The 26372-nt window shown below is 32.9% G+C and overlaps 1 protein-coding gene across 4 annotated transcripts in view; it reads right to left on the reverse strand.

The window, feature by feature from the left end:
- KIAA0825 (KIAA0825 ortholog) overlaps positions 1–26372 on the reverse strand; it is a 540869-nt gene that overhangs the window by 444125 nt on the left and 70372 nt on the right. For all 4 annotated transcript variants that reach the window (XM_031949172.1, XM_023496065.2, XM_031949211.1 and 1 more), the window contains exons 3-4: positions 17934–18105; positions 12072–12741 (exon numbers count right to left, since the gene is read on the reverse strand). In XM_031949172.1, coding sequence (XP_031805032.1) covers positions 12072–12741; positions 17934–18105 — 842 coding nt within the window. The remainder of the gene's footprint in view (positions 1–12071; positions 12742–17933; positions 18106–26372) is intronic.

Here is a 26372-nt window from a genome sequence, read left to right on the forward strand (position 1 = left end):
GTTCTGTAACAGTTTTATTATCAGCCATGCTCTTTCAGATGTTTTTTAGGTCTTCTCCTTTGTTTCATTGTTTTTCTCTTTTTCTACCTCTCTCCAGGTGCTCGTTGGTACCCATCTGATTCCTTCTCCATCTGTGGAGATACAAGCAAACCCTCTCCCCCAAGCAGTTAACCTATCTGGTCTCTTCCATTCTTCACTTTTTAGATCTCTCCTCATCACCTGACAATTACATTGGAGCTGCTTTTACTGGACACTGCCCTTCTGTTGGGTTAAAAAGCCTATGTTCTCCATAATTTTAATTCCTTTCTCCCATCAGATTGCTTTTTGGTTGATTGATCATATCAGATTCTTGAACTTCTAAAGATTCTCTGGGTTTAAGCTCGGCTGCCATCATGCTCCACCTGTTTTTTGTTTGAGGTCTTGGAGTTGGGCCCCCCCTCTTATTTCCGTGGGTCAATCCACATTCTGCAGCTGTGTGGAAGCCCTTGTTGCACAGGGTTTTGGGTTTTATTCTCCCATCCTGTCCTCTCACTCTATCTCTTTGCCTACACTGGACTTTCAGATGCCCTACTTTATCACACTGAAAGAATTGACGAGTCTCTTTGGGACTTCCAGAGGCAAAGAGATAGAGTGAGAGATAAAGTCTTATGATCTCCTCTAAAGGAGCATCTCTGCGTAGTTCCCATATAATTCTTCTACAAATCTCATTAGCATTTTCTTTAGGAAGTTGTTTGATCATAATTACTATTGCTGAATTTTCTCTAATCGTTTGTATGACAGCTGTTTGCAGATGCCCCACAAAATCAGCAAAGGGTTTATTTGAACCTTGTGCGATTTTCGTGAAGGCTTTCCCTCCACCTTTTTTTCCTGGGAGGGAGACTCATGCTTTGATAGCAGCAGTAGCAATTTGTTCATATGCTATCAAAGGGTAATTAATCTGTACTGAAGTGTTTGCATACTGACCTTTACTGGCTAATTGGCCAAAGGTGATTTGTATATTGACTCCAGTTTACCTGTTTCGTTAGGCTTATATCCTACATAGTTCACTGTACTCAGAAAGCCACAACAAGTTTTGTCAGGTTCTAAACATGCCCTTGCTATGGATTTCTAATCACTAGGGGTTAAAATTTCATAAGCCAAATTCTCTAATACCATCTTAAAGTAAGATGATGTACCCCCGTAAATAGTGCAACCCTTTTTCAAATCCTTAATTTTTCCAGATCAAAAGGAATTTATCTTCTCCTGGCTTGACCTGAAGAGTAAAACTCTTCAATAACATAGTATGCATTTATCAAATCAGATATATCCTGTCATTTTTTTTTAGCTTTAACTAGTGCCTTTTGTAATCTTGTCATAGGCTGCTTCATAGGTGGTGCTGATTGTGTCACTGCCCTTCCCCCTCCTCCTTCTCCCTGCACCCATGAAGAGTTAATTGAGGGGGCTAGGTCAGGGGTTGGGGAATGCCCTAATGGCTCCTGATATGAAGCACCACACTCCTTAATTTCATCAGAATTGTACTAAACTCCTTTCTTGTCTAATTCTTCATCCTTTTCACCTAGTTTGTCAGTATCCTCACCCTCCTGCACTTTCTTCTTTTTTCTTATTCTAATACTTATATAATTCCTTAAAGCCAATTGTATTGAGTTATATGTATAAAATATTTCTTTGGAAATTGAATCAGGGCCATTATCATTGAAATATTCACTTAGTTGCTCTCCTACTAATTTTTACTTCTCTGGATCTAATTCTTTTTCCTTTTGAGAACCAAAGAGATATGGATAGTAATATTTCAAAGAGTTCAATGATCTGAATCCAAGTTACAATCAAACCTTGGTTTTTTATCAGTCTAACCATGCTTTCTATACATTTTCCCCCATTTCAGCTGAAATACTAGTTTAGCCTTTTACAAAGTTTCCTTCTTGTTTATTTTTGTACTTACCTTAATTTCTGGGTCACGATGTCCTTGTTCAGGCACCAAAATGTAATGTTCTCAGTAGTTTTCTGGAGGTCTTGGGAGCTGCCTTCCTTTCAGTAGAGTAATCACCAAAAGAACAGCCAGGTGTTAAAGTACAAAAGTCTTTATTGTCTCCTTTGCCTGGTCCTCAGCTAGCTTTTTCGTGGCCTTCAGACTAGCCTTGGTCTAAGTAGGGGAAGTGCAGGAGGCCAGGTTGATGAAGATGTAATGAATCTCTCTGAGTCTGAGGGCTTGTGCTCTTTTAGCCTCCCGCCACCACAAAGGTGGATGATGGAATGAATCTGTCTCTGCATCTCTTCCGAGTCTGGCTCTTCTGAGTCTCTCTCCGAGCCCTTCTGAGTCTGTCTCTGGCTCTGACAGGCCTTAGTCTTGGTGGAGAAATGAAGGAGGAGAGCCCGCCAGCAGGAGCCTAAATCTCTCTCCTTGGCTCCAAGAGCTTGAGCTCCTATGTCCAGTCCTTTGTCTTCTCTAGCTCTCTGTCTGAGTCCCAGCTTATATGCTCTACACTGAGTATAAACCAATCATTATATCACTAGGAAACCATTATTTGTTGTAAGATTAAATCAATCAGAACTTAACTATTAAGCACTTGTTCTTACAAGATTATGTGATGATCAACTATGATGGATTTGGCTCTTGTCAACAATACAATAAAATACTATTGAAATTTTACAATAAATTATTAAAAGAAGGGACAAATCAATAAAATAAATAAAAACAATCATAACAAAGTCAACAATTTAAACTAATTATCAACCTATGCACAGTTATTTGTCAGTAATATTAAGAATCTAAAAGAAAGTTATCTGAAAAATGCAAGAATTCAAAATAAACAGAATACCAAATAGAGACCTTAAATATTTAAATCTCAGAAAAGAAAATAGAACTAGTTTTAAAGGAACTTCCAGATTGGGGAAGAGGAAAAAACAAAGAAATTATTTCTGGTCCCAATGCATTTACAAGAGAATTATACAAAAAGCTTGAGGAATAATTAATTCTTAGGTTGTAAAATTGAGAGAAAAAATTGAGAGAAAAAACACTCTTACCATACCCCTCTTATAAAACAATAGTCCTAATTCCTAAATCAGGTAAGGATAAAAAAAAAAGTAGGAGAACTATAGAAGAATATCATTAATAAATAAATATCCATTCAAAATTTTAAAATAAAATCCTGGCAAACAGACTATAGCAATTTATCCAAATATCACTCATTAAGATAAAATTGGATTTAGTGATAGGGATATGATTGTTCAAATGAGGAAGGGGAGTAGGGGAGATAGGGGAAATTAACACAAATTATATTAAAAATGAAAACTTCCAAAACTATAAGATGGCACAATAGATGCAGAAAAATATTTGACCTTTTAAAAAAGACAAAAATGGGCAACAAAGTAGATAAACCTATCCGTGTTTACTAATAACATGGTTTGCTTACAGAAACTGACTGAGACAATAGCTTCATCAAAGTTGTAGGCTACAAAATAAACCATTAAAAATCAAGAGCAATCCTATGTAACAACAACAAAATCTAGGAGGCAATAATAGAAAGGGAAATCTCATTTGAAAATAACTGCAAATTGCATTAAATATTTAGGAGTCATTCTACCAAAGCACAGTTGACACTTCTATAAATTTAACTAAAAAATTCTCCTTAAATAAGGAACAATTTAAATAGATGGAGGAATATTTAAGGTTCATGGTTAGTCTGGGCTATAATAACCTGTTTATACTGTTAAAGCTAATTTAAAGATTTAAGAGGATATCTAGCTTTACAGAGCTAGATAAAATAATAAAACTTATTTGGAGCAACAAAAGGTTTAGAATATCAAGAGGCAGTATGTTCCCAAGCCTATATACTTGAAGCTTTTCCTTGCCAGAATCTGTCAAGGGTATTCAGTCTATTGGCATAGCCCTTTAAGCCCTTTAAGAACCTACCAAAGCTACACTATGAGGTAGTGTAATAAAACCAACTCTAGAGGAAGATATCTTACTCAGTCTTCTAGATTTTATATGCCATTCTAGCCTGTTTTTTTGAACTTTACCTTTTCATCTAAAACTAAGAAGTCACCTCCATGCTCATCAGCGTTCCTCCACTCCTTCCTTCCTGAACAGCAAGGGGAAGTCCTCTTTCAGGTCCCTGGCCTCCACACCTGGATCAATAAACTGTTTTTGAAGAAACACTGCAGTTTGGAAGAAGGATCAATACTTAAAGGATCCTTGAACCTGGCTTCAGAGAAATCAGCATGGTCCTCACTATTTCTCCCTTCTCTATGCCTGCCTTTAATATTGTCTCATATAGTCCATACTAGTCCATCAATCAAATCCAACTCTACACTAAGAAAAGGTTCACAGTTGCCTTTCCTTTATGTAGCTCCCTTAGCTATGGTATGCAATCACATCCACAATGCAAAAGTCAGAAATATACTCAACAAAAAAGAAATTTTAAAAGTAGCAGCCCTGAACTGCCATAAGACCTGTCTATAGTCCAACCAAATGAATCTTGTCTTGTGTTATACATGATATTTAACACAAAACTTTCTTCCTGAAAACACTTTGGGAACAAGAGGGAATTTTTCAAAGTATTGTACATAAAAATTTCAGAAAATAAGTGCACTTAGGAAATGCATTTAGAGTTTTATACTTTAGCAGTTCTGGTAAAAGTCTCTGTTTTTAAACTACATTCTGATTGTCCTAATTTAAATGATTCTACAACAATATGCTATAATAACATAAAATATACTTTCACCAAAAATTGTGCTGGTACATAACTATTTCATAACAAGATGTAGAGTTACCCTAAGAAAGCAAAAGGAGGAGGCAGAGCCAAGAGATGGCAGAGAGGACATATGTTTCTTTTTGAGTGTTCCTTCTACCCTCACACTAAATATGAAATTCAGCCTCTGAAATAGTGCTAGATTGACAGAATTCACGAATACTGGGAGTGCAGCAAATTATCAGCAGAAGATAATTTCAAAAATCACCAGAAAAGGTCTGTTTTGATCAGGTGTGGGCACAGGAGAAGGTCAGGCACAAGACACAGAGGCCAGAGCAGGCTGAGCAGACTGAGGGCGGGATGCATGGTCTCCATAGGGCAGAGAATCTACAGGGAGGACTCTACCAAAGTGTTGGCCACTCTGCCCTGGTGGCAAGCCAGTAGATCAGCAGAGAAGTTATAAAACATTCAACACAAACACAAAAGATAAAGAGTCAATCCCAAAGTGCCAGAGTATCACAGGACCTGGCCACAACCACCGAGCACCAGGAGTGACTCGGCACAATCCCAGCACAACCACTGTTACTTCCTGGTCTATAGAGGAAGCTTGGAACCTCCTTGCCCTAAAAGCAAATCCCAACTTTAAAAAAAAAATGAGTAAAAAGGCAAAGTGAACTCTAACTATAGACAGCTTCTACAGTGAAAGAGAACAAATTTCAAACCCTGAGGAGACTAAAAGCACATTGTCTCCAGATGAAGTCCCAAAGAGTGATATAACCTGGTCCCCATCACACAAGGCTCTCTTAGAAGAAATTAAAAAGGATATTAAAAGAGAACTAGAAGAAAAATGCAGAAAGGAAAGGAAGACTCTGCAAGAGAGTTTAGAAAAATGCATATAACTCATTAAAAGAAAGGTACCATAGATAATGAAGCAATATCAATACTAAACATATATGTATCAAGTAGTATAGCATCTAAATTCCTAAAGGAGAAGTTAAAAGAGCTGCAAGAAGAAATAGACGGCAAACTATAATAGTGGGAGATCTCAACCTTGAACTCGCAGAATTAGATAAATCAAACCACAAAATAAATAAGAAAGAAGTTAAAGAAGTAAATAGAATACTAGAAAAGTTAGGTATAATATATCTTTGGAAAAAACTGAATGCAGACAGGAGTACACTTTCTTCTCCATAATTCATGCAACCTATACAAAAAGTGACCATATTTTAGGACATAAGGACCTCAAAAATCAAATGCAGAAATGAAGAAATAGTGAATGCATTCTTTTCAGATCATGATGCAATAAAAACTACATTTAATAAAAAGCCAGGGGAAAATAAACCAAAAAGTCATTGGAAACTAAACAATCTCATTCTAAAGAATGAATGGGTGAAATAGCTAATCATAGATACAATTAATAATTTCATCCAAGAGAATGACAATAATGAGACAACATATCAAAATTTGTGGGATGCAGCCAAAGCAGTAATAAGGGGAAATTTTATATTTCTAGAGGCTTACTTGCATTAAATAGAGAAAGAGAAGATCAATGAATTAGGCTTGCATTTTTAAAAAGCTAGAAAAAGAACAAATTAAAAACCTCCCATCAAATACCAAACTTGAAATTCTAAAAATAAGAGGAGATCAATAAAATTGAAACTAAAAAAAAACTATTGAATTAATAAATAAAACTAAGAATTGGTTTTATGAAAAAATCAACAAAATAGATAAACCCTTAGTTAAATTTGATTTAAAAAAGGAAAGAGGAAAATCAAATTGTTAGTTTTAAAAATGAAAAGGGAGAACTCTCCACTAATGAAGAGGAAATTAGAGCAATAATTAGGAGTTACTTTGCCCAATTTTATACCAATAAATTTGATAACTTAAATGAAATGGATGAATACCTTCAAAAATATAGGTTGCCCACATTAACAGAGGAGGAAGCACATTGTTTAAATAGTCCTATCTTAGAAAAAGAACTAGAATAAGTTATTAATCAACTCCCTAAGAAAAAATCCCCAGGACCAGATGAATTTACATGTGAATTCTACCAAATATTTAAAGTACAATTAATCCCAATATTATATAAATTATTTGAAAAACTAGGGAATGAAGGAGTCTTACCAAATTCCTTTTATGACACAGACATGATACTGATAGCTAAACAAGGTAGGACAAAAACAGAGAAGGAAAATTATAGACCAATCTCCCTAATGAATATTGATGCAAAAATCTTTTTTTTTAATACATGACCAAACCGTTATTTTGCTGTACAAAAAGAATCAGACTCTGAAATATTGTACAATTAGCTTGTGAAGGAAATCAAAAATGCAGTTGAGCATAAATATAGGGATTGGGAGTTCAATGTAATGGTTTTTAGTCATCTCCCAGAGTTCTTTCTCTGGGCGTAGCTGGTTCAGTTCATTACTGCTCCATTGGAAATAATTTGGTTGATCTCATTGCTGAGAATGGCCAGGTCCATCAGAACTGGTCATCATATAGTATTGTTGTTGAAGTATATAATGATCTCCTGGTCCTGCTCATTTCACTCAGCATCAGTTCATGTAAGTCTCTCCAGGCCTTTCTGAAATCATCCTGTTGGTCATTTCTTACAGAACAATAATATTCCATAATATTCATATACCACAATTTATTCAACCATTCTCCAACTAATGGGCATCCATTCAGTTTCCAGTTTCTAGCCACTACAAACAGGGCTGCCACAAACATTCGTGCACATACAGGTCCCTTTCCCTTCTTTATAATATCTTTGGGATATAAGATGCAAAAATCTTTAAGTAAAATATTAGCAAAGAGATTACAGGATAATACACCGTGACCAAGTAGGACTTATACCAGGAATGTAGGGCTGGTTCAATATTCGCATAATTGACTATATAAATAATCAAATTAACATATGGTTATATGGTCATCTCAATAGATGCAGGAAAACATTGATAAAATCCAATACCTATTCCTATTAAAAACACTAGAAAGTACAGAAATAAATGCATTCTTTCTTAAAATAGTCAGTAGTATCTATTCAAAACCATCAGTAAGCATCATATATAATGGGGATAAACTGGAACTATTCCCAGTACAATCAGGAGTGAAACAAGGTTGCCCACTATCACCATTACTATTCAATATTTTATTAGAAGTGCTAGCTTTGGCAATAAGAGATGAGAAAGAGATTGAAGGAATTAGAACAGGAAATGAAGAAACCAAATTACCAATCTTTGCAAATGATATGATAGTATACTTAGAGAATCCCAGAGAATCTACTATTAGAAATAATCCACAACTTTAGCAAAGTTGTAGGATAAAAAATAAATCCACATAAATCATCAGCATTTTTATACATCACTAACAAAATCCAATAGCAAGAGATAGAAAGAGAAATTCCATTTATAATTAACTGTCAATAACATAAAATATTTAGGAATCTCTCTGCCAAGGGAAAGTCAGGAACCATATGAGCAAAACTACAAAACACTTTCCACACAAATAAAGTCAGATCTAAACAATAGGAAAAATATTGTGTTCCTGGATAGACCAAGCAAATATAATAAAGATAACAATACTACCTAAACTAATCTATTTATTTAGTAATGCCAATCAAATTCCCAAGAAACTATTTTACTGACCTAGAAAAAATAACAACAAAATTCATATAGAAGAACAAAAGGTCAAGAATTTCAAGGGAACTAATGGAAAAAATCAAATGAAGGTGGCCTACCTGTACCAGTTCTAAAACTATATTATAAAGCAGCAATCATCAAAACCATTTGGTACTGGCCAAGAAACAGACTAGTTGATCAGTGGAATAGGTTAGATTCACAGGACAAAACAGTCAATAACTATAGCAATTTAGTGTTTAACAAAGCCAAAAACCCCAGCTTTGGGGATAAGAATTCACTATTTGACAAAAACTGCTGGGAAAATTGGAAACTAGTATGGCAGAAACTAGGCATTGACCCACATTTAACATCATACACCAAGATAAGGTCAAAATAGGTTCATGATCTAGGGATAAAAAATGAGATTATAAATAGTTTAGAAGAACATAGGATAGTTTAACTCTCAGACCTGTGGAGGAGGAAAGAATTTGTGACCAAAAAAAAAAATTTGATCACAAAATAGAAAATTTCATTCATATTAAGTTAAAAAGTTTTTGCGCAAACAAAACTAATGCAGATAAGATTAGAAGGGAAGCAATAAATTGGGAAAACATTTTTACATTTAAAGGTTCTGATAAAGGCCTCATTTCTAAAATATAGAGAGAATTGACTCAAATTTATAAGAAATCAAACCATTCTCCAATTAGTAAAATTTACTTTGTAAATGACCATTTACTAATGGTCAAAGGATATGAACAGACATTTTTAGATGAAGAAATTGAAACTATTTCTAGTCATATGAAAAAGTGCTCCAAATCATTTTATTGATCAGAGAAATGCAAATTAAGACAACTCTGAGATACCACTACACACCTGTCAGACTGGCTAATATGACAAGAAAAGATAATGATGAATGTTGGAGGGGATGTAGGAAAACTGGGACCCTGATACATTGTTGATGGAATTGTGAATGAATCCAACTATTCTGGAGAATAACTTGGAAATATGCTCAAAAAATTATCAAACTGTGCATATCCTTTGACCCAGCAGTGTTACTACTGGGCTTATATTCCAAAGAGATCTTAAAGAAGGGAAAGGGTCCCACATGTGCAAAAATGTTTGTGGCAGTCCTTTTTGTAATGGATAGGAACTGGAAATTGAATGGATGTCCATCAGTTGGAGAATGGCTGGATAAATTATGATATATATGAATGTTATGGAATATTATAATTCTATAGGAAACAACCAGCAGGATGATTTCAGAGAGGCCTGGACAGACTTACATGAATTGAAGCTAAGTGAAATGAGCAGGACCAGGAGATCATTATATATGGCAACAACAAGATTATACAATGATCAACTCTGATGGATGTGGCTCTCTTCAACAATGAGATGATTCAAACTACTTCCAATAGTTCAGTAAAGAAGAGAATCAGCTACACTCAGAGTGAGAACTATGGGAAATGAGTGTGGACCACAATAGAGCATTTCCACTCTTTCTATTATTATTTGCTTACATTTTTGTTTTCCTTCTCAGGTTTTTTTCTTTCTACATCTGATTTTCCTTGTGTAGCAAGATAATTGTATAAATATATGTATGTGTATGTATATATATATATATATATATATATATATTTGATTTAACATATTTAACATGTATTGGACTACCTGCCATCTAGGGGAGGGAGTAGGGGGAAGGAGGGGAAAAGTTGGAACAGAAGGTTTTGCAAGGGTCAATGTTGAAAAATTACCCATGCATAGGTTTTGTAAATAAAAAGCTATAATAAAAAAAGCAAAAGAAATATATAAAGTTACAAAACCCAAGTATTCGAAAATTCAATTGTGACATTATTTTAAAAGTCATTTATTATGAAAATAAAATCAGAATGAGAAACACTCTTTCAAAATAAAATCTAAGACTCAGTGGATGACAAGAGATTAATCAAACAAAAGATTAATAAAATTCATGAAATTTTGGCCTTTTCCAGTATTACTTTATGATTCTATATGCTCAGATTCTGAGATAGTTTGGGGGTAAACCTCAAGATTAACTGGACAGAGGAAATTTAATATTAAATGTTCTTCTATTACTATACTTATTTTAAATTTTTACTATACTTATTTTAAATATTTTAAATTCAATGGTACAATGTGAAATCACAGACTTTCTTGGATCCAGATTGAAACTAATTTCTCCAAATCCAATTTGTATAGTAAAATTGTCATTTTTGGAGGGAGGTGAGGGAATAACTTCATTTCAATAGAACTGTTTTTCTTTCTAAGTAAGTATGTTAAGTATTTAAACATTTATTCTGAGAAGGCATACACAGGCTTAACCAAGTCATCTAAAGTTACCAAAAGAAAAAAAAAAGCCTCCTACTCTAAAAAATTACAATGCTCAAATATATCAAAATCAACAACTTTTTCAGCAATTTTTTTTCTTTAAACATTTGGGGGGGGTTGATTATCTCTAACTAATCTCAGTAAGTGGATAAGATCTCTAGGGAAATCTTTGAAAAAATTATCATGTAAGGCAAGAAGCTACAAGAGGATAGGGAAAGGTATTATTAAAGCATAAAACAGCACTAAAATTTTTGAGGCATTTTATAAACATTTAACCTCTTTTCTTAGTGTCTAGCACTGTGTCAAAATATAGTAAATGCTTAATAAATATTTTAAAAAATTTTGAATTTTTCAAATACATCTATCAGGCTACAAATTCCTCTACTACATAGTAACAAAACATTCTCAATTGAAATTTATTATCACTAAATATTTTCATTCATCTTCATAATCTTCTTTTAGTCAGAATGAACCCTGATATCCCTTTCAGATCTATGCTAATTCCTATGTCACTGTTTCCTTAAAAAATATAGCTAAATAGATAAAATAGATAGATAATTGTTCCCTTTGATTTGAAAGAGCTACAAAAGGAAGGAAAAGACATATTTGAGAAAATCTGGCTCATCTTTTTTACAGTCCAGTTTCCAAAGATTGAATGAAAAAGTTTTTATGAGCAAAATATACCTGCTTTTAAAAATATACCTGAATTTTTTCCATCAAATATATTAATAAACAAGTTAATTTTTCATTTTCATTTTAAAGAAAAATTACATTTTCCTCTATATTCCTTCATTAGTACCATGTTACATAAAACTAACAAGAAAGGGCAGAAGGTACTATAGCAAGTACTTACTTTTAGACTAATACCTTCTGAGTAAAATTCTGAAATTGCTTATTGTTCTACTTGTATCAACTTTTACGAAAAAGCAGTATTAGTACGAATTTATAAATTATATATAATTTTATAACATTTATGATTTCTCTAATTAAATTTACTAGATATTTTTGAGTAAAGTATATAATTTTAAAACTTTTAAATTTAGTTTATTTATTCAAAGAAGTCTGGGGAAGAATTTCATTGTATGCTATTTTCAATAATTTATCTTCATGTCAAACATTACAGAAAATTGAAATGCAGTGGTTAAGTATATACCTGTAAGACAATTATAAACCAAATAATTTTTCCTGAATAATCATAAGAAAATACTATCATTGGTTACACATTTGGCTTACATTTCTAAAGTCTTTAATAATCTAGTAACAGGAAAAAAATCACATTTTCATAATCTAATTAGATTTGCAGCCAAGGGATGCATGCAAATGTATAAAGCATTGTAACATTGAATTATGACTTATTTTTCAGTTCAGAAAAGGAAGAAGGACTAACTATATAATGAACAAAATTTTAAAAGGTACGAACCCAAAGCATGCACTGCTCCTCTATGTTTGCTGGAACTCTTGCCTGTTTTAACCACATGGACAGCATTTTCTTTGAATTGTAGTTCACAAAATTTTTCCAGAAAATTTGTCATTTCTTCCTTAATGGAATCCAGGTAAGTTTCATTAATGAATTTTAGTACTGAAGAAGGAGCTAAAATTTCACTTAGTACATAAAAATCCTGTTTAATCATTTTGCATAATTTAAGTATGCAATTTTGGTATCCATGTATCACTGTGTCTAAATTTGCTTCTCTGTTGTAAGATAAAAAAGAATTCTCTAGGAGGTGAGTAACCAATTTATTCTGTAGGCTTTGGTACTTGGCTAAAACTTCTGATTCTGGATAAAGAAACAAAAGCTGTCGAATGCAGTGAGTTTTAAATGAAATAGTGTGCGGTGAATTGTTTATTTTATTATGACTCTGTAATTTGCTCAGTAAGAAGCGTCGAAGATGCAATCTGATATCATCCCACAAAGACTTTACATCCATAGATGAATGATCTTCAACTGCATGTAGAGAAGTTCTAGATGTGAATAGAAAAGATGTTCCACTTGGGGTACATGGGAATGAAACTCCACACTGACTAGAGATATCCAAAAGGAGATCCATGATCATTTCTTCTTGATTTTGTTCATTCTTCAATAAATCTTGCTAAAGAAAAAAAATATAGCTGTGCTTAACCACAAAAAGATATCAGTTTCAAAGCATGAAAAGTAAAATGTTTTGTATCATCAAATATTTTTCGTGATGTTAAATGAGTTCTTTTTGCAAAAGTTGACTCTTTTAAAGGAATAAATGAATTCTGTAGGTCTGTATATCATCTCAGCCATAAAGCAAAATCTATTCTAAACCCACTGTAAGAATTCTATTGATTTCATCAAGATTGAAACTACACATCCTTCTCTGACACAGATTGCAACCTCTTTATACTTCTGTGATTGTCTTCAAGAGTTCCTATAGTTTAAAAAAAATCATCATTGTTTATTATAGTACACATAGGATCTCAAAACAGTCTATTACCAGACCAGGATTTGAAGCTTATATGGTATAGTAGCTCCTAATAAAGCTTGTGTAACTCTGGACTAGCTTCAAAGGAGTTGTTGAGAACCTAGGGTAATCTTCATCTCTCAATGGAACAACATGATTTGTAATCGGAGGAAGGCAGGGAAAAAGAGAGAGAGAGAGAAAGGGAGGGAGAGAGAGAAAGGGAGGGAGGGAGAGAAAGAGAGAGAGAGAGAGAGAGAGAGAGAGAGAGAGAGAGAGAGAGAGAGAGAGAGAGAGGGAGGAGGGGGAGGAGGAGGAGGAAAGAAGGAGAAGGAAAAGGAAAAAAGAAGGAGAAGGAGGAGGGAGGGAGGGAAGGAGGGAGGAAGAGGGTTGTGTCAAGGAAGTGACCTTAAGTTATTGAAAGCTATTTGGTCCCTCTACAACCCCATACAGTTTCTAACAATCTGAAAAGATAACAAGTAAATGCTCAGTGATCTACTAAATATCTGGCATTTGAAGACCAGTGAAGCTAAATAGGAGAGGCTCATAATTAGATTGATGTTGATTGATGAATTTTTTTTACCATAACAGCTTTTGAAGACCTTTTAAATTATGAATATATCGTGAGGTATATATCATTACGAAATATTAAAGTATATATACATATATTAATATATTCAATTTTAGGTCTCAAATGCATTATAATTTTACTATAATGCCATTTGATGGGGGATTAAAGCTAAGGGATACTATCATAAGTGAGACCATGTTCCAATAAGGTCTTTCTGGTACTATTAGTAATGAGATAAGGCCAAATCTGTGGCCTTAAATATCCGTTATAAAGTACCTATGTGAAAAGTTAAGTTTTGAACTGTAGTATGTATTGTTATACTGAACTTCGAGGAAGTTAGACATGATGCGCCTAACTTGGAATCGAATAATCTGGGGTTAAAATATCGGCTTGCCCCTTATTAGTTTTGCGACCTTAGACAAGTCATCTAAATGCTCTTAAGGCCAAGGTCCCCATCTGCAAAATGGGGATAATGATACTTGTATTGACTACCCCCAAGCTTGTTGTGAGAAGAAAATAAAATAATTCACATTAAGTGCTTTGCAACTATCTCTAAGTGTGCTACCATGATGGTCATATAAACTCTGCCAGGGCTATGCCAGTAGTGTATGATCTCTAGCTTTTCTATTAACATGACAAGAAAGGCAATCTGTCTTTTAAGCCTAGCTCAGTTAAGGGGAACCCACAAGCTGAGTATGGACCAAGTGGTATTTGCTTTGGTTTGATTTTAATCACGGCAGTTCCATCACTTGTTCCCTGTGTGATTTGAGGAAAATTAACTATTTCCCTCTGGTCTTTAGTGTAAAATCCAAATGATGGATTCAGACAAGCTGACCCTACAGCCACTTCTGCTTCTAAATCTATGAACTCGTTTAACTCTCTACTAAAGTGTAGATTACAATCTGCACAACTGGAGGGAATATGCACTCTGTGAAATGACAAAGACTTCACATATTTAGTATTATGGTCAATTATAGCAAATAATTTGATCATGCAAAATGTATTAAGTTTCTGAGACTCCTGTTTACTACATTTGTTAATTATGAGTCTTATAATGATCTATGATTAAAACAACCCAAGTTCAATTTGTACAATGAGGGCTTCATTTTTTTTATTAGTAGCTATATAATTAGTAAATAAGAAAGTTGATGAAAAAAATTAATGTTTGAACAGTATAATGAAAACTGACAACCCTTGGCAGGTAAAATCTTCATCATAGGTCATGTAGGTCTAGATCATTTTTTAAAGCAATGCTGTACATATCTTCCTCAAATTAAAATGATCAATCATATTGAAAAATTTTTAGGACAAACATTATCAGCTTAATGAATATTAGCAAAAATAAGGAGGTCTTTGTCCTGTAGTGAATGCAGAATGACTTATGTGTGACAGATTCTAAGATAATTAAAAGTTCTTGCTTTTAATTAAATGGCAAAGAATTATTAAATCAATATTAATGAAATTCAATACACTTGGCTCTTAATAGAAATTAAAGAAATAACAATATTCATTTCTATTTTCAAGGCTCAACCTTTACAAAAAATAGATGAAATAATTTTCTCAAATGAATAATGCCTCAGGGCACAATGCCTTTCTTGCTCCGCCATTTATTATTTCAAATATTATACACCTCCAATAATAAAAAGCCCCCAAATATTTTGTTTGATTCTGTTATCTACGACTTTATGTAGCTTATTTCACAAAAGTTTTATGTTTAGACAGAAACAGCAGGTTTTTAAAAAATTAAATAAAATCCAAATCTGTTTTATCTAATAAACTAACAGTAATAATCAAATATGGAACTTTTCAACCTACATGAACCTTTTCTGGAATTAATGATATCAAACTGGTCACTTGTAGATAAATAGATAGTTAATCTATCTATATTTATCTATCCCTTATAAAGTCTTCTCCCCCATTCCCTAGGAATCTCATTATTGGGGAAAACCTCATCCTCCTATGAGATATAATCAGTCTTAGAACTCCATCTCACCACCATACTTTGTCTGATTGGAGAGGAGCCATGAGCCAAAACTTCCATTTATGGAGGGAGTTCAGTGTAGACATCAGCTCATTTTTCACCTGGATGTATACCTGGGTTTTCTGGGACTTTCACACCATATCATCCCCACCTTCAGCCCCATTGGGATAACTTCCTATTAGCTGTTTTTCAGCTTCTTTCTATGTATTGTCTCCCCCAGTAGATGGTAACCTCCTTGAGGGCAGGGCTTGGCTTTCTTTTTTTCATGTTGTTTCCCAGGCACTTAGTATAGTGCCTGGGATATAGTGTTTAATGAATGTGTATTAATTATTGATCATGTTCTCATTTCTTTTCAATGGATACATGATCTCAGAGAGAGAGGAGGTGGGTGCTCCTTCCATTAGTATTAATGGCAATTCCTAAATTGTCTAAAAAACTGATGGTAAATTATATTTCTTATTGTTCAATAAGAACAATAATACAGCCAGTCTAATAATACTTATCAGACACTTTTACGAAACATCTGCCTACAATAAGAGGTGCCCTAATTTGTAGTGGTGGCTCAAAAAATAAGCAGATCTAGAGAAAATAATCTAAGTGTTCTGACAAAAATGGAAAATAACTTGTAGAACTTTAGGCAAACTGGGGAAAGTATTCACTATAATGTCCGGGCTAGCTTTCTGGAGGATCCTGGGACCAGCCCAAGTCCTTGGTCTTAGTGGAGGAGTAATGAAGGCAGAAGAGCCACAAGGATGGTCAAAGATAGAGTCCCAAGTCTTTTCTGTGGCTGTGGCTGTGGCTGTAGCTGAGAGTCCTCTGTGTCTGTGGCTGAGACTTCCTTAAATACTTCAGTACAATTACAACCTTACAGCACACTGAGCATGTACCATATCACATTAAGTATATGATTAGAGAGCCATTATCTCACACTGAGTAGGTGCTTAACTATAAGCACTCTCCTGTCCTTGATTCAAGTGCACATTTTCAGAGTTCTGGCCCTTTACAATTCACCTTATGGCAACAGAACTAAATAGGTGATTGGAGTGATCTGCATTTTTTTAGGATTTAGAAAATAGAATTTATATATGTAAACAGGGACTATGATGTATCTTTGCAATTCTAGATCAGTAGTTCTCAAAGTATGGTCCAGAGAATCCTGGGGGCCTCTGAAACCCTTTTAGATAGTCCATATATTCAAAATTAGTTTTTACTTTTAATATGGTAAATATCTAAAAATATATCTGACATAAATAAAAACTTTTTGGACACATTCTCAATAATTTTAAATAGTATAAAGAAAAACTGAGAACAAAAGTTTGAGAACTACTGTTCTAGATGATACTATATTCTAACTTTTACATATCTTTATTTTGCTTACATTTAACTTCTTAATAAGAGGAAGTTTGAATCTGGAAGACTTTTAAATTCCCTTTTGATATTTATTAGTCATATGCTTGTGGGCAGATAGATTACTTAACCTTTATATGACTCAGATAACTCCTTAAGATTTACTAACTAAATTATAAATGAGTTGTAGATGGGATGTGCATTTGCTTTGGGAACAGGAATTCTCCACTCTAATGAAATTCATCTTTCATATATTTCTGTATATATATATATAACATAAGTTAAATTATGACATAAACACAAAGGAAAACAAAAACCAACAACCTTATGCAACACCAATTTTACTAATTTTGAAGAATAAGTAGAGATACTGTTATGGAATAACAACTTAACATGAGTACCTCAATATGATAGTAATTTACTGTAGATAATGGTTTCTAAACCCAAATTTTAAAAAAAATTGACATTATTATTTCCCTTGTTAGCTGTGCATTTTATTTTATGCATTATTCTGAAGGGTCCATAGATTCACCAGACTGTCAATGGGATTCAGGACACACACAAAAATTGAGAATCTGCTGTAGACTGACCTCAAGAAAATGTGTTTCATGTTAGTAGGAAAAGTGTCAACATATGTCATGATGAAAATGGCAGTCTTTGAGTCAAAATATCCAAAAAAAATGGCAAAGTATGGTTATTTTGAAAAAAGTATCTAAAACAAACCAAAAAACCCATCACAAATGTGCCTCTATATATCTAAAAAGTTTTATGTGCCTGAGGCTTCTACATTTAAAATGTGCATCTTTATTCCCAAATTAACTAACTACACAAAAATAAGGCATTTACAGTAACAAATTCAAATTTTTGTTAATGTAAAAAATACTTTCCCCCCCCCCCTTTTTAATATCTCTTTTCTTTTCTTTTTCTTTTTTCTTTCTTTCTTTTTTTTTTTGTTTTTACCAAGGTTTTGAGGAATTTGATCAAATCTCCATGAGAACAGGAAGGTGGTTTGAGCGAACTGGAACTGTAGTTATTTAACCATTCGAGGCAGTCACTTGTGGTTTGTAGTGGAACATCAGAACCACACCTTTTGTTAACTTCACACTGGATATCTTTTAGACACTGTTGCAAGCTGAAAAGAAAATAAGCGCCCAAATTGATTATTTTCTCCAAAAAATATGTGATATAAAAATACAGTTTTAAAGCTGTAAACTACTAATAGCCAAAACAGTTTTGATTTATAATCTGAATTTAAACCAAACTATATTCAAATTTTCCTTAAAGAATGGAATATTAATGATTTTTAAAAAAAAGTTTAGGGCATCCAATATAAAGTTGTTTTTTCACTTCCAGATTCTAGGGGAAAAGATCATTATCATATGGGAGAAAGAGAGAAAAACTTGAAAATTCACAAGGAATTGTGAAGATAATTTGGAAAGTTTTTGAAGTAGGAGTAAGGGCAGAGATTCAACTGGGGAAGGGAACTTGAAAAAATCAGAAGAGAATTTAAAGGAAGACTGCTTCTGATGGAGGTAACAGAAGACTCAAGGAAGGGAGGAGATGAAGAAGAGCAAAAAAGCTCATGGAGACAAAAGTAGCTACAAATTAAAGTAGTTAAGACAAATGGTAAAACGGGATAATGAGTAAAGGAGGTAAAGCAGAATCAAATTTAGTTGCCAAGGTGCTAATAAGTTAAAAACTGAAAACAAAAAGAACATTATTTGTATAGTATTTGTAATGTTTTCGTTTCTGACATAGAAAATTTATTCTTGAAGTACAAGGTGGCAAACTTCCAAATAAAAAGATAAAAGAAATGTTACTGGTTGATCTGATAACATTGGCATCTTTTCAGAGAATATATCTTAGACATAACTAAATCTCCCAAAACAAAATCAAGTCAAAACATCTGACCATAACTCACTCATGTGATACTATGAAAAGAAACTTAGAAATCATTGCTAATTAGTACCAAAAATTGGCCAAAAAACTGAAGAGCCTAGAGGAACATGTGATATTTTCATTACTACTTTCCAATGAAGACAAGGAATTAAGAAGAGAATTTTAAATATGAAAAATGATTACGTACTCTAAAAGATGGGATTTGAATTTCTGGAACAAGACTTAAAATATAGGTAGGAGAAATTGGTAGGAGTCAAAGGAAAAATATTACAAGCAACAAGAAACATTTCAAGTACTGATGGGTCAGAATTACACAAGATTTAGTAAGTATCACTCTAAAGAAGTGGCGAGCTTAAAATATAGTACTCCAGAAAGTTTACAACCCAAAATAACTTACACAGAAAATTTTAATAGAATTTTACAAGGGAAAAAATGGGTCTTTACTGAAATAGAAAACTACCATGCATTTATGGTGAAGAGACAGGAAATAAGTAGAAACCGAAATAAAAACAAGAGTAAAGAGAAGCCTAAAACCATAAATATGGGTGATCAATCATTAGGAACAAAATAAGGATAAACTGTTTACATTATAATAGGGAAACATAATACATGTCTCCTCAGAACTATACTATCATCAGGGGTCAGAGAGGGAATCTAATAAAATAGATGGGCAGCAAGTGATTTTGTAATGTTTTGATCATATTAAAAGAATAGAAAGGGAGGGATATATTGGGACAAAGAAGACGGAAGAAGGGTCAAGATTATGTCATAAAATAGTTAAACAAAAAGAACACTGTACAAATAGGCAGGAAGAGCAGGGCAAGGGAGGATGACATGTGAACGTCACTCTCATCTCAAATAGTCACAGGAGGAAAGAATAAACACACATAACGAAATACATTTCACTCAATATAGAAACCAGAGGAAAAAAGGGAGGGGGAAAAATGGAAAATAAGAGGGAGGCTAGTCCTAAACAACAACAACAACAACCACAATATAGATATAATTCTAAATAGGGTGCTGGTCTAAAACAGTGGGAAAAAAAATCTTCTGATTGAACCTGCAGGTTGAGGAGATAATTGGATTTTAGGGTGTTATGGTATTTTAATGATCTATTTCAGCAGTTTTTAACTTGGGCTTAAAAAATTTTTTAATATATATATTTATAACTATTTCAAAGTGATAATTTTATGAAATCTTACGTATTTTATGCTTTCAAAAATATTATTCTGAAAAGTGTAGACTTTACCAGAATGCCAGAGTCCATGATATACAAAAAAGTTTAAGTTTGTGATCTAGTTCAGCCCTTCATTTTACAGAAAAAAAGGAAACTGAGGTCCAGAAAAGATTAAATCACTCATCCCAAGGCACAAAGGTAACAGCATGAAGATTTGAATACAATTCCCTTTGATTCCAGAAAGGATTCCAATCCTCTTTTCACTATTGTACATTAGATGATTTTTAGTATTCCTTCTACCTCTTAAGATTTTATGATTGTGTGATATTTAATGTTTGATTTTTATTATATTTTATGATATAAATTTTTCTTTTTAATAAATTCTTTTAATCAGCTAAAATCTTTCTCCTTTCCAGACCCCTCTTTTTGAGATATTTACCTATTTTTTAATAAAGAGATTTTTAAAATATAAAATTATGTAGATATTCATATATACAAATTAGAAAGTGATGATAGTCCTGATATACTCAACAATGACTAAACCACATCTGTAGAGAGCAGGATAAACAGGATAGTGAAGTGCCCTGAATCCATGATACATGAGAAACGTTTAAAGGTTTAGGAATGTGAGAAAACCTGAGGAGGATATATTTTTAAGTATTTGAAGGGCTCTTTAGTAGAAAAGAATTTAGATTTATTTAGCATGACCTCTGAGGACAGACCCAGGAGTAAAAGATAGAAATTACTAATAGGTAAATTTAGGCTTTGTGTAAGAAACTGTATCCCAACAATTAAAGCTATCGAAAAGTGGAATGGTCTGACTCAGGTATTAGTGATTTTCTCTTCAATTTCTTCAAGCAAATTAAAAGATCATTTTTCATATATGCTATAGAAAGAAATCTCTTTTAGATAAGATATATATAACCATGGACTTCCTGTGACCTATTTATTAAGTATTTAGTAAATCCTTGTTGTGTGCAATGACCTGTGTTAGGTACAGGGTCACAGTCCACAAGAAATTTACATTCTAATGAAGAAAACACTCAATACACAGCTAAGTATCTGTAAATTATATATAAAGAAGATATGAAATATTTTTGTGCCATTAAAGGTGGATTATTTAAATTCCACGAAGACTCTAAGTTAATAAATCTTTTTAAAAATGAATTTGTAAAATTAAATTCATAGAATGAAATTTTTGCCATCTTAATCTTTATTTTAAATTTTATTTTGGTATGGACCTATGATTTTATTGTCATATGAACTCACAGTATTGAGTTTTCCTATACTGAGAGAATTTAGAAGCTGACTTTTAACTTTCAGCTTTTGAGTATTCCTGAGCACTGATATTTCCAGGAACTTGCTCATGACGCCACACTATGCCAAAGACAAGACTTGAACTCTGGTCCTTCTGCTCTAAGACTGTCATCCAATCCATCATACCACATTGACTTTTATTGTGCTCTTTTTAGCTATATCATGAGAAAGACTTCAGAAAACCAGTTTTTGGTAGTCTCTTAAAAATATGCCACATAAAGGTGAAGGAAGCGACTTCTTGGCTAACTTTTGTGCATGAACAGGTTAAAAATGAAGTATAATGAAACAAATACTCTTTGAATATCAAAGGGCCTTTTCAGAAAAAAAAAAAAAAAAAAAGAACTTCATAGAAAAACAACCTTTCTTGTGCTCAGTCTCTCAAAGAGAGGGTATAGCTTTATCCACAAATACCAGTTCTAAGCATAACAAAAGATCTGCATATATTTTCTTAACTTATGTAAACTGTTCTCTGAGCTGTGAAATATGATATCCCTATGCATCTATTTTGGCTCTTAGGATACTTTATCAAAGGCTTTTATTGCAGCATCCTGATGTATCTCATTCAGTGAAACCTAATAGATGATACTATTGTGAACTGCAGAGGCTCAACAGTTAGTATATCTAAATCTACTTCAATTAGTAATAAGCTTTTAAGTTAATCTCAAACATCTGGGTCTGGATGCAGGCCAATGAGTACAACCTATAAATAAGGTAAAGCCTTTGGAGAACAACATATTTTAGTAATTTGTCCCAACACTGATAAAAGGATTAAGCAGGTGAATTTCAGTGGACCTCCCTCACTTGTACAAACTGAACAAATTTTGATATCCTTATCATAATAAAACAAATATGTCAGAATTTCTGCCACCACCTCCAATTCCAACCAGGAAATATTGGCTCTGGTCAGTGCCTTGATAGATTATGTTCTATATTAGAATTAAATGAGAAAATTTGTAAAGTAATTTGTAAACCTCCTTTAACAAAAGGAGGTTTAGTTAGCTATAACAGGGAAAGGATATTTATCAAGGACACCACATTGATTCATCCAAGCTGCTTCTGCTGTTAATCATACTGCTGGAAAGCTGGGAAACAATTTTTACAGAGAGTGTTTCCGATAAGAACTCATTTCTAAAATATATAGAGAACTGAGTCAAATTTATAAGAAGACAAGTCATTTCCCAATTGATGAATGGTCAAGGGATATGAACAAACAAGTTTTAAATGAAGAAATTTAAGCCATCTAATGGCAAAAATGTTCTAAATCACTACTGATTGGGGAAATGCAAATTAAAAGAAATCTGAGATACCATTTCATCCCTATCAGATTAGCTAAGATGATAGAAAAATATAATGATAAATGTAGGAGGTGATATGGGAAAACTGGAACACTAATTCATTGTTGGTGGAATTGTGAACTGATCCAGCTGATCTAGAGAGCAATTTGGAACTATGCCCAAAGGCCAATTAGATTTTGCATTCCCTTTGATCCTGTAATACCACCACCAGGTCTGTATCCCAAAGAATTCATAAAAGAGGAAAAGTATCTACATGTGCAAAAATATTAATAGCAGCTCTTTTTATGGTGTCAAGGAATTGAAAATTGAGTGGATGCCCATCAGTTGAGGAATGGTTGAATAAGATATGGTATATGAATGTAATGGAATATTATTGTTCTATATAGGCTGATTTCAGAGAGGCCTGGAAAGACTTACATAAACTGAGGATGATTGAAGTGAACAGAACCAAGAAAACATTGCACACAGTAAGAGCAAGATTATGTGATGATCAACTGTGATGTACTTGGCTCTTCTTAGCACTGTGGTGATTTAGGACAAATTAAAAAGACTTGGGATAGAAAATGCCAAGTGCATCAAGAAAGAAAACTACAGAGAATGAATGTGGATAAAAATATTTTCACCTTTGTTTGGTTGATTTTTCTTTTGTGGGATTTTCCCTTTTGGTTTGATTTTTCTTTTACAATATGATAAATATGAAAATATGGTTTAAAAGAGTATCCATATTTATCTATATGAAATTGCTTGCTGTCTTGGAGAGGGAGGAAAGTAAGAAAGGGAGGTAGACAAATTTGGAACACAAAATCACACCGAAATGAATGGTGGAAACTATCATTATTATAAAATGCTATTATAGAAAAACAATGTCATACTGCTGGTCTTTGGTCAAAATTCTCAAAGAGAAGTGAGCTGGAGTTCCTCATGGCTTCATATGAAGCTCAGACTTACCAGGAAATGACATCAACTTTTCTTCTTAGAAAGAACTAAGTCAACTTAAATAGGGAAGCGTGACCCCGCCCAGCCCCTTCATACATGTAACTTATCTTTTGCTTTTAGGTAAATATCTTCACACATTTAATTTTAATACTTTTAAATAGATATGAATTGGTTGATGTCTAATATGATCATATTTTATATGGCCAACACAATAACACTTGATGGAAGTAAAGAATCATAGAAGCCCAGAGGCCGTCTAGTCTAGCCTATTTCTGAATTGGAATTCCCACTACAACATACCTGACACATAGTCATCCAACCTACCTTAAAGAGTTCCAATGAGGTATTAAACCACTGCCTAGAAGCAACCTATTCCACTTTTTTTCTCTAGCTTAACTTCTGGGAAATTTTGTATTTTTTTTTTCTAAGTGCAATTGCAAATTTGTTTCTTGAAACTTATACTTAAAGCTCCTTTGGGCCTCAGCAAAATCAATCCATTTCTTGTCTTCCTCTTTTTGCCATCCACCAAATCCTTTCTTCTTCAAGTCAAATATCTTCCCTTTCTTTATGCCATTTCTCATTTGGGTTAGACTACAAATCTTACATTTTAAAAAGTGCTTTAATAATTAAATAGTATGTTCAGCATTAAAATCCAAATGATGCTACAAAAGTGATGATTGGAAAGAATAGCTTCCTTTTTTCTTAAATAAACTAAGTCTAAATAGTGTGCTACACTTGCACTATACATAGGAAAATTTCAGTTATGTCATCACAAATAATGAAATATTATATTCTAAATTAATTAAAGGCATGAATATAACTCCATGTCATCAATAACTTCTAAGAATGATAAATTTAAATTATTCTTTTAACCAAGACAGGTATTAAGATAGGTAGAACAACATACCTATTTTATTTTTTATTTGTTTTTAATTATTATTTAATTTTTATTTATGGAATAAAATCACTGTTACCAGTTGTCTGCTATCTACTATCAAAAAAAGGTGATCCATTGATTTATCACCTTTTTCTACAGAACACTAATCTATCAAGCAATTGTGATTTTTGTCAAAATTGAAAATTCTCCATTGAAGAGAGCAATCTATTACAGCACAGTTCTGGAAAGTTTTTTGCAAGTTGCCTAAAGTTCAGAATAGTTATTTATGTTCATAAAAGTGTTTAGTTTCTGAACCATAATTTGAACTTTGGTCTTCTTAACTCCAGGTCTAGCACTTTATCATTACACTACATTTCCTATCATATGTAGAAAGTGATTTTTTTTTTTACCATCTTACATAAAATTTAGATGTTTCTCTATCAAGTATTTACTATCATCAAAAAGAAATAAAAGATCTCTCAACCATTGATATTAAGATTCTTTTTTATTCAAACATGTTAAATTCATGAACTAAATAATTTATCTCCTGTGAAGTTTGTTATATATTTGTTCATGTATTAAAAACAATTATTTCAAAGTTTGACTCTTTTTATTGTTATGTTATTTGCATTGCAATGAATTTGCTTTCAAAGAAAAGCTCAAAAAAAGAATTTTTAAGGAGATATGTTTAAGTTTTTATTCAAAATACTAGAAATTCATCTATTGATTCTTTTTTAAAAAAAAAAAATATATATATATATATATAATGATTGAAGTTTATTGGGCAAGAGAGTGATATAGTCAGACCTGTACTTTTAAAAAATGCCATTCTGGTAGTTGTATAGGGGAGGGCTAGAGCACAGAGATTATTAGTTAGGGAGATATGGTAATAGTTCAGACCAGAAATGATGAGTGTGTGAACTAGGATGGTAGCCATGTTAATTAAAAAAAAAAAAAAAGATAAGTGAGAAAGATGTTATGAAGGCAGAATAGATAAGACTTGCCAACTGATTAGAGAGATTGAAGAGTTATTTTAAGGATATTTTCTTATGAACCTGAATGATTAGAAAATCTGTGGTACCTTCAAGAGAAATAGGGAAACTAGGAAAGGTGCTAGGTTTGGGGAGTTTTCATTTTTCCCCATCCTTGGGTTAGGAATTACCAATCTTTAGCAGAAATTCCTGCTGTTACTTTGGAAAAAGTAGGAATAACAAAACAATACTGTCAAAACTTTCAATTCCTAAGGTATATAAAGATCAGCTATAGTAGGAATGCTTAAGCATTCCTAAATAAAAACTGTAATAATAAACTTACCAATAAAAATAAAGATCAGCTATAGTAGGAATGCTTAAGCATTCCTAAATAAAAACTGTAATAATAAACTTACCAATAAAAATAACTTAATAAAAGTCATATCTTTGTTTTTAGCTAAATAGTATCAGAAGGAAAATAATTCTGTGTTAAATTATGACTTTACCTCAAAGTCTTGTTCAATATAAAAAGTTCTATTCAACTCAAAGCTAATCTGGTTTTTTCCCCCCTGGCATTAAATTTTCAAGACCTGTAGAGATGGCATTTTCAGAATTCACATTTGGTAGAGAATATCTTTCTCAATGCCATTTGAAAAAAATCTTAAGAGTATATGGTTTTCTATCAATGAGTTCTATTGTAAGGCTTTTAATGTCACACATTTCTGACTTGAATATGAGACAGAACTTTAAAATTGAAAATGGTATAGAAGAAAGAATAGAAGCCTACAGTAAAAGGTAGGTGAAAGCTCCATGACCTCTGATCCATCTGGTCTATTCTTAAGAATCACTGCTTTGGGGCAGTGAAAGACCTTATGGCTCATAAAGTAGATGATATTCAGAAGAGCAAAAGAGTTCATACTTAAGAGG

Source organism: Sarcophilus harrisii, chromosome 1 (assembly GCF_902635505.1).
Source record: "Sarcophilus harrisii chromosome 1, mSarHar1.11, whole genome shotgun sequence".
NCBI classification, from domain to species: domain Eukaryota; kingdom Metazoa; phylum Chordata; class Mammalia; order Dasyuromorphia; family Dasyuridae; genus Sarcophilus; species Sarcophilus harrisii.